This window comes from Anneissia japonica, unplaced genomic scaffold (assembly GCF_011630105.1).
Source record: "Anneissia japonica isolate Jap-2015-1 unplaced genomic scaffold, ASM1163010v1 scaffold284948_len69017_cov188, whole genome shotgun sequence".
NCBI classification, from domain to species: domain Eukaryota; kingdom Metazoa; phylum Echinodermata; class Crinoidea; order Comatulida; family Comatulidae; genus Anneissia; species Anneissia japonica.
Genome location: NW_022732770.1, coordinates 40,956 through 50,389, shown reverse-complemented (window position 1 = coordinate 50,389; position 9,434 = coordinate 40,956). Strand labels below are relative to the sequence as shown.

At 30.9% G+C, this 9,434-nt stretch overlaps 1 protein-coding gene across 4 annotated transcripts in view; it reads right to left on the bottom strand.

Annotated features, from left to right (window-relative positions):
* Positions 1-2,403: 2,403 nt before the first annotated feature.
* The window catches only part of LOC117115790 (protein kinase C and casein kinase substrate in neurons protein 1-like), a 33,012-nt gene continuing 25,981 nt past the window's right edge, over positions 2,404-9,434 (bottom strand). For 2 of the 4 annotated variants that reach the window (XM_033259718.1, XM_033259720.1), the window contains 3 exons: positions 5,208-5,255; positions 4,346-4,467; positions 2,404-2,584 (listed from right to left, as the gene is read on the bottom strand). In XM_033259718.1, coding sequence (XP_033115609.1) covers positions 2,475-2,584; positions 4,346-4,467; positions 5,208-5,255 — 280 coding nt within the window. In that variant the 3' untranslated portion in view covers positions 2,404-2,474. The remainder of the gene's footprint in view (positions 2,585-4,345; positions 4,468-5,207; positions 5,256-9,434) is intronic. The other 2 variants (XM_033259719.1, XM_033259721.1) reach the window with 1 other exon arrangement.

The following is a 9,434-nucleotide window of genomic DNA, read 5'->3' as shown; positions in this document are numbered from 1 at the left end:
AAATAAACAATATGCCCTCTGCGTTGAATGTCTATATATCAGATGTTTTAACATCTATTTAAATATTTTTATTAATTGTTTTGATTTTTTTCAAAATATAACTTTAAATAACAAGAATCTATTTCCAATAAATAAATATTTGTATAATTTGACATAGATTGAACAAAACGTTTTAGGCTGGAATAACATGTTTAGCCTGTCTCTTATACACATCTAGATGTGTATAAGAGACAGGAAGATGAGACCATAATTTTACCCAGTCCTCAGTTATGGAATACTATATGAGATCATTTTTCTTAGTCCTTACATGACAGATGAGACCATTTTACCTTTTTCACAAAAGATGAGACCATGAAGACATTAATACTAGATATGTTTTGAGCCAGGGGATGTGACCACGAGACCATTTATCTCCTAGTTCACAACTAGGTAACTTGTCTCATGCTCTCATAATCATAGTTTTTAGCCAGGAGATTAGAGACCATGAGAACATTTATCTAGTTTTAGATAGCAGACATGAGATCATATACCCAGTCTGTCCTTTCTTACCAAGAGTTTTCACCTAAATATATGATAATGTACGGTGGTTTTTTTTTTCAATGAATCATGGATTTGGTTAAATATAGTATAAATTAAAACGGACTATTCTCCTAAAATTATTATCAAAAGATTTTGAACTTTTGGAATATCAAATTTCAAAGAATGTACAATTGTATGAGATGAAAAAAAATTGTATTTATCATCAATACATAGATTAATATATTAAAATATAATATCATATTAATAACAGAATCCAAATCTATTTCTTTCATTGATCACCTGAATATTAACCTTTTCCACAACAACTTCCATTGGTTCTTTTCTAGTGATGTTTTTCCAAATATGGTAGCAATTTTCTCTCTAATGTATAAGGGTATGAGCCACACCTACAATTCTAATCTGTCTCCACGACAACAAACAAGATGTTATAAAACAAGTCAATAAAATATTAAATATTCAGCTTCAACATTCAGTAAGCAGACATCAAAATGTTTACCAATATATAATTATTTTTTAACTTAACTATATTTTTATGAATATAACAGACAAATCAAAATATTTATACAACTTTTTTTTCTAATTCCCATACATATCCAACCATTAAACCCAGATCTACTATCTGTTTTACCCATTATACATTTTCTTGTTAATTATCGACTATTATTTAAAGATATTTATAAAAATATTAGATTTTTAGATGATATACAGTAAGGGTATGCATATTGTGCACTTAAAATATAAATATAAATTCTTGCAGATTGGATTTGCCAGAATCTTGCAAAAATTTAGGTGAAGGGGTGGGGGGAGGGGGAGGGGAAGGAAGAGGGAAGCCGCAGTTTATCTTTAGTAAGATATTGGAAAATGTTCTGAAAATATATCGGACTTCAAAAATATATAATCATTGGTTAAATCAGTATTAAATTATCAATATAAAAACAGGAGTTTAAAAAAAATATTTAAAAATTGACTAATTGGTCAAAATTTGCAAACTTAAATCAGGATAAAGAATCTTCTTCCAAAAATCAATAGATAGCAATATAAATTATAATATTTAACATAATCTGCATCCGATTAAAAGATCAATTATTATACTATATCAAATAATTAAAAGATTATTTTGACAACATATTGTATAAATCAATCGAATAAATATCAATGTAATGTAATAAAAGACATCACTTACATAAAATGAAAACAAATTTGTTTATTTTTTGCCAATCATTAAATAATAAGGTGTATCCAATCGATCCATAGATATACTTTAATCCCCTTAAATGTTATATCCTATCCTGTATCTTTTATGGTTCATAATTTTTACGATCAGGGGGCTAGACAAAAGAACTTTTTTATTTCATATTACAAGCATTGAAAAATTAAAAATTTAAATTTTCAACCTGATAACTGGCTGCTGAAGTTTATAATTTTATTGTCAACTTGTCACTGCATTAAATAAACAATATGCCCTCTGCGTTGAATGTCTATATATCAGATGTTTTAACATCTATTTAAATATTTTTATTAATTGTTTTGATTTTTTTTCAAAATATAACTTTAAATAACAAGAATCTATTTCCAATAAATAAATATTTGTATAATTTGACATAGATTGAACAAAACGTTTTAGGCTGGAATAACATGTTTAGCTGTCCAAAATGTGGTTTTGAATACCCTTGCAGGTAGACAGCTTTACATATTCTACAACCATATATTTTTTACAAATAATGATGATTCGTAGAATTCGTAAAAAATTTAATAACCATAAAAATTAAAGGGCTTACAGTATATCAATATAATAATAATTATAATAATAACAAAAACAAAAATAATGCGACATTTATAGCGCTATAATATAAACAATTAACAGTAAATATAAATTATAGGTTGGAGTAAAACATGTTGCTGGTATTAGTTCAGTGTTTTCCGTTTCAGCATCATCAATTGATTGCTTCTCCGTAACTTGCCGGGTAAAGACCAACTACCCCGTTAATACGACCTTTGCACCATCCTTGCTCGTCTTCATCTTCCAGCTTGGTGATGATGTCACCTTAAAAATTTAAAAACAGTGTTATAATAATTATCATAACAATGATAAGATAAGATAATACTTCATAGCAAACATGACGTCAAACAAAGTTATCATGAAAATACAGCTAATTCTCATGCACACAAACATTAGCCTCACTGCTTCAATGTTTTTCCAGATTTTTTACTTTTGTCAGTCTTTTTATTCTGCCAATAATAATGAATTATTAAGAGATAACTATGAGTTATTCAAGTGCTTAAGAAGAATCCTCAAAATCAGATGGCTGTACATTGTACGAAATGATTTAATTCTACAGAAAACAAATTCTAAGAAAATAAGTACAGAAATCATGTCTTGTAGATGGAAATGGCTTGGACACGCATTGCAAATGGATCAAAACAAAATCAGTTACACCGCATTAACTTGGAAACCTGAATGGAAAAGAAGAGTTGGTTGCCCTAAAACAACGTGGCGGAGGACTATTGAAAAGGAAAGAGAGTGTCTTGGATGGAAATGGTAAGGTAAGGTAACTATGAGTTAAGAATTAATATTTTATTAGGTTTCTTAAAAAATTTATTTATTCAACTATATATCACAAGGGGGCTCTTACAGCAAAGCAAGATAGATATAAATTGTCGGGAACATCACTAGTAATTTAATAATTTTTTAATAAGGGGTCAATATGAGACAAGTTTTACTTCTAGTTTTGATCCCTGTGATGGTTTAATTTTCGTATGTATGTTTTTCTTTCTTATGACCATTACGAAATAAATGTTACTGAATCTGAATCTGAATTCTGAGAGATATTAAAATTTATCGTTATTATTATGTTTCATTTTAAAATTACTATTCCATGGACATAGGCTGGGAGTGCGGACGCAACCCCCAGGGCGGCAAATTAGTTCCATTAAGTTTTCATTGGAATAAGGATTTAGTTCCACATTCTCAATTTTCAAAACCACCCCCCCACCCCTTTTGGGGGGCAGAAACCAGCATATGCCCTGTATTCCTTTGATTGTTTTTTAGGGTGGGTTACAATAGACACATTCCGCGAGGTTTGTCTGCAACACGTGACATATAGCGGGTATTACTATGGAGAATTTACAGTGCAATCAGTGTTAAAGTATAGGAAACGGTAATGTTATAAAAAATGGTTGCGAAAAGAACCGCCCACCAATAAGGTAAGAAATAACTGGCAAAGGAAGACACTGCGATTGTTCTAAATAGAGTTTATTTACTTATTCTAGCATTCTCTGTGCTTTCTACGCTTTGGAATCTATGTGATCCCTTGTAAACCTTAACTAGCCTAGAAATCGTAGTGTGTCAAAATCGCAGTTCGCGGATCGAAGACTTACGTGCATACCTCAACAAGCCGTAGATATGCAGTGCCCTAGGCTTAGCTTATTTTTAAAAATCTCAATTTTTGGGGCCAGTACCTTTTGTAGCATTAGCAAACCATTACGGCAAAACTCTCAATTTCAATTTCCAATTAACTTGGTATAGTTTACTGGCATTCCAACCAACTATATTCAACATCAAATACAAGCTTTACAGCAGAAACACTCCAAAGAAGAAACAGGTTTTTCTATTACCCGAGCTTCACTCGCACTGCCTGTTAGAGTATGGGTTACTAATACAGTACTGTCACTATTATTAAGCATAAACCAAGATATACAGAGCAACCAATTCAAATATAAAAATCGTATGTTTAAGTTTATTAGCACTGCAGAGACAGCATATATTGACGTGACAGTCAACAATCAAGTACATGTATAAAAATACCTTGATTGAACGTTAGTTCATCAGATTCGGCTCCTTGGTAGTCGTACAGCGCCCTCACTTCGACCCCGTCACCGTTCATCTCATCATCCCCAAACGGATTCCCTCCATCTTGGTCAGAACTACTAAACAAAATTTATAAATGAAAAAACTTTTATTGCGATAGGCAGTAGTGGTCGTAGGAGGTTATGGAGGCTTTAGCTGTTTGTCAGACACTCCCAGTCACTCATCAGCCATCTTGCAGAACCAGGAGTATACAGCCTGGTTCCTTGAAATCGACACACTATCGCTACAGTGTTTTCAGTGCAATCATTGTACTGCCTATAGCAGTCCCCGGCGCAAATGGGAAGGCTCCCCGATTCGACCGACCAATCAGCATCACCGAAAGCTGTTTGGGGTAGCGTGTAGCAATTGTATGGAAACCGAGCTTAAGATTTAGAACCTTTTAAAACAGCAAAAAAATTCCCAATAATTAACCAGTTTCTGGACACTGACCGGAGTCAGGGAGGGGGGACATTGTGAAGTTAAGTAATCTATTTTCATACCAAAAAAATTTACGACTAGGATCCAGAGCCTCAGAATACATACGGGGAAGGGAACACGGTTAAGTGATAAATTTTCTTACCCGAAACTGTTGTATGCCTCAGAATTAAGAACCCTTAAATATGGGGATAGGAAGCACTTTGAAGATAAGTGACTCAGTTTCTGACCTGATCATAATCGTGAACCACTGAACACGGGGGAGGAAATATTATGAAGTAAAGTGATTCATTTTCATACCCAAAACTGTTGTAGACCTCATGATCAGGAATCTATGAATACAGGGAAAGGGAATACTATGAAGATAAGTGATGCATTTTCCTACCCATAATTGTTGTAGGCATCATGTTCTCCAGAATATCCAGACTGTGTGCTATAAAAACAAAATCATAAAAATACTGTATATATTTTTTAATATTTTATCATGGTTATATCAACTCTACAAAACAAATATGCTTATGTTACAATTTTCTTCAGCATACAGTAAGTGGTCATGAAATGTGATGATACATTATCAAATAATATTACTTACAAGATCATATAAACCCATTCATCACATAATCAAATTGCCATGTATTTATGAGATCACATAAACATCATAATCTCAAGATCACATAATTTTGTAATGTGATCAATATGATATTTATCATAAACACATAAATGTTTAATGTGATCATTTTAATACAATTACATGATCACATAATGCATTTTAAGAATAAAATCATAACATGATCAGAATATAATCACATGATCATATACAAATTTAATGTGATCATATATGATTATATAAATACAAACACAGGCACAATGTTCACATGATCATGTAAACCCACTATTCATCACATAATAACATTGCCATGTGTTTATGAGATCACATAAACACATGTGTCATGATCACATAAATATGTAATGTGATCAACATGATGATCATGTTTATAAATAACCACATAAACATTTAATGTGATTATATTAATATAGTCACATGATCACATAAAAATTGAATGTGGTAATGTGATTATTTTAAAAGATTAATCACACAAATTTGTAAAAGTGATCAATATGATGATCATGTTTATAAATAACCACATAAACATTTAATGTGATTATATTAATGTAATCACATAAAAATTGAATGTGGTCATGTGATTATTTTTAGAATATAATCACATGATCAAATTATGGTCATGTGATTATTTTAAGAATATAATCACATGATCAAATTTGTAAAAGTGATCAATATGATGATCATGTTTATATAATAACCACATAAACATTTAATGTGATTATTTAAATATAATCACATTAATACAATCATATGATTACATAAAAATTGAATGTAGTCATGCAATTATTTTAATCACATGATCAGAATATAATCACATGATCATAATACAAATTTAATGTGATCATATGATTATAAAAATATAAAACAGAACAAAAAAAAAAAATGCTTTTTTTAGTAAGCAGAATTTTTTTTTTTAGCTCGCTTAATATAACATCATATCATCTATGGCACAGGTGGGCAAAATGCGGCCTGTAGGCCACAAGAGGCCAGACGGCAATTTTGTTGCGACCCGCAAAAGATAAATCAAAAACCCTATTTGAGTGAACCGGCAACAATCTTGCAAGAAAATCCCTTCAGAGACGCCAAACAGTAAAGGTAGGAGAATAACCCATAACTTGGAGTGTCATTGTGCTGAATTACGTATGGGCGTGGTCCGTGACTACCTAACGGCAATAAAGAGGCGCTTATAGTAGCTACATGTTCACATCATTCAACGACGACAGGGGAGCCGCCTACTCTTCCGAAAGATGCAATGGTGGTGCATCCAAATAACAAGAACACATTTCACAGAAAACAAAGAATAGATGCAAAAATTTAAATTTAAAATGATTGAAAAGTAAACATACAATGGAAGGAATATGCCACAAGCAAGAGGTGGGCTGCCCAACTCGACATGCCGAATGGAGCAGTCCAAAGTCCAGTGAATTACTCAGCCACTGCACTTAAGACATGTTCATTTGTTGGCCTTAAATTTGAAACACACCTAAAAAAGGTCCTTGTCATTTGAAGAATAATAACCGTAACTACCAAAAGTGATAATAATTTTTTCTTCCATTCCATCTCCTTTCTTTACTCTTTCTTCCTCTAATTTAGGTGTGTAATAAATAATAAATAATAACAATAAATAATGACTTCTTAACTTAGAACTTAATAATTGTTGCTGATTAAGGATACAGTGTAAAATTTTAATGAAAGCAAACATAACAAAATAATTATTGTTGAAATCTGGGTTATAATCAATTAAGACGTATCTTTTCCCTACGATTACTGGTAGGCTTAGGTAAAGGGCCGTAGTTTTTAGCCCAGCTTCATGGATCAGCAACTAGAACCAGTATCTATTTTTTGAAATGGATTTTATGCTAAACAAGCGATTTTTTTCAATTTGGTATAAAAAAGAATTTAAACAAAAACACAATTTTAAAATAACCTTTAAAATGCTGAACAAGTGCTTTTTTCTTTAAAAAAAAAAAAAAAAATTAAATTAATGTATAATAAAATCTGTTAAAAATATTTGTAACAATAAAAAAAAATTTTCCCTCTGTTTCTGGCGATTTAAGGGTGGCGGAGGTGCAAACAATTTCTTAGGATTACAAAGAAAATTATCAAAATAAAAAATAATAAAAATAATAAATATAATAAATAAATTATTTAAAAATACCATGTAATATCATCATATAAACTATAACTGCTTTATCTCATAAATACCTTGAATTTGATTTATTAAACTTTGCTTAAAAAATGTTTTAAAAAAAAGACAAGAAATTATAACATTGTATTAGCCTTAAAAATTGCCTACTGCTCAATACTCAATTCAATTTATTCCACTTGTTCAATACATGGTAGACAGATGAAATGAGCATAATTATATGGGCCTAAAAATATCATTAAAAAGTAATTTTGTGTTATTTGATGTAAGCATATAATGCAATTTTAGAATTGCAGTTATAAACTTAAACTTAAAAAAAAATTGATGTATACATGTACACTGGATAAAATTTTTGAATCGCACAAATGCACATATGGTATGCTAAATTACTTTTTTTCTAATGGTGAAAGAGCAGAGAGAGAATAACATTATGGTTACATCATTTCTTGCTAATAGAAAAAATTTTTAGCAATATGGCTATTTTTCTGAATTTTTTTTTTTTTTTCGCAATTTTTATTCAAGGGGTTATGAGAATGTAACCTTTTCGAAACCATGCTTTGGGTTTTTCGCACGGGAAAGTGTAATCCAGACGGTCTGCAATGAGATAGGATAAAAATGTTTATCTAATACGCCTTGCCCAGACTATTAACTTTTATTTGACAAAAACGTGCGACATGCCTAAATATGGTCAAGACGACATCACATCATGACCATATATAGGCACATCATGACTATATATGGGCATACAACAGTTTGTTGTCAAAGAAAATTTGATAGTATGCAAAAAGCTTAATGCAATGTATTTTCCTATTCTTAAATAAACATGAATTTAAGCAAATATTTTTGCTAGATGACTGATAAATCCAACTTCAGCAAACCCATGGATTTAAGATGGTTTATTTTTTGCTAGGAAGTTTGATATATATCTAACCATGATCACTAACCAGACATTATATATATATATGTTTAAAACCACAGATTTGCATGACTTATCATGTGACCAAATATATCATATGATTGTTACACACACATTAATAATCAAGAAAGAAAAATGAACTTTGTTTAAACTGACTTATTTTTCTAGTAATGAGTTTTAGGGTTGAAATAGAAACAAATTAACAAATTGCAGTTATAAATAAATATATCAAGGGAATTCTGAATATAGAAATGGCTAATTTATTCAAGGAATGTTGTCATTTTGATAGCAATTTATTTCCCAATGAACACAATTCTTTGAAGCATTATTCCGTCTAATCATTCACAAGGGCTCTGGGGGACATATGACATTTAAACAAAATCTATAACATTTTTTTTTAATCACATGTTTCTGTACATGTAGCATTTATAACATTAGATCTATGAGGTGATATGTAAATGTTGTTTTATTAATACTATTATTATTCATCTGTTACATTTTCTTCTGACAGCATCCCTTGTAATTAATTAACTGATGTTAATTATGGACTTATTTTTAGTAATGAGAGGATTTGACCTTGTGACCCTCATCATCGTAACCAATAAGGCTATGTACACACACAACATCTAACAGTCAGCAGGATCCAGATAAATAACATGCACGCTCGCCCTTGCGTTCATACAAGAAAATCCCCAATCCAGATCACAATGGTGATGATAGCCAATAGGTAACTGGAAATTGAAAATGAGTACATGTGATTGGTTAATGATAGAAACGTGATCAACTTGCTAAACTGATCTCGTATCCAGATCCTGTTTCCAAATTTGGCCCATGGAGCTATTAAATCTGGTCCGCGAGAAAAAAAAAAATAATCAAATTAAATTAAATCATTTCCACATGTACAGTTATTTCTTCCCCCTCCCTT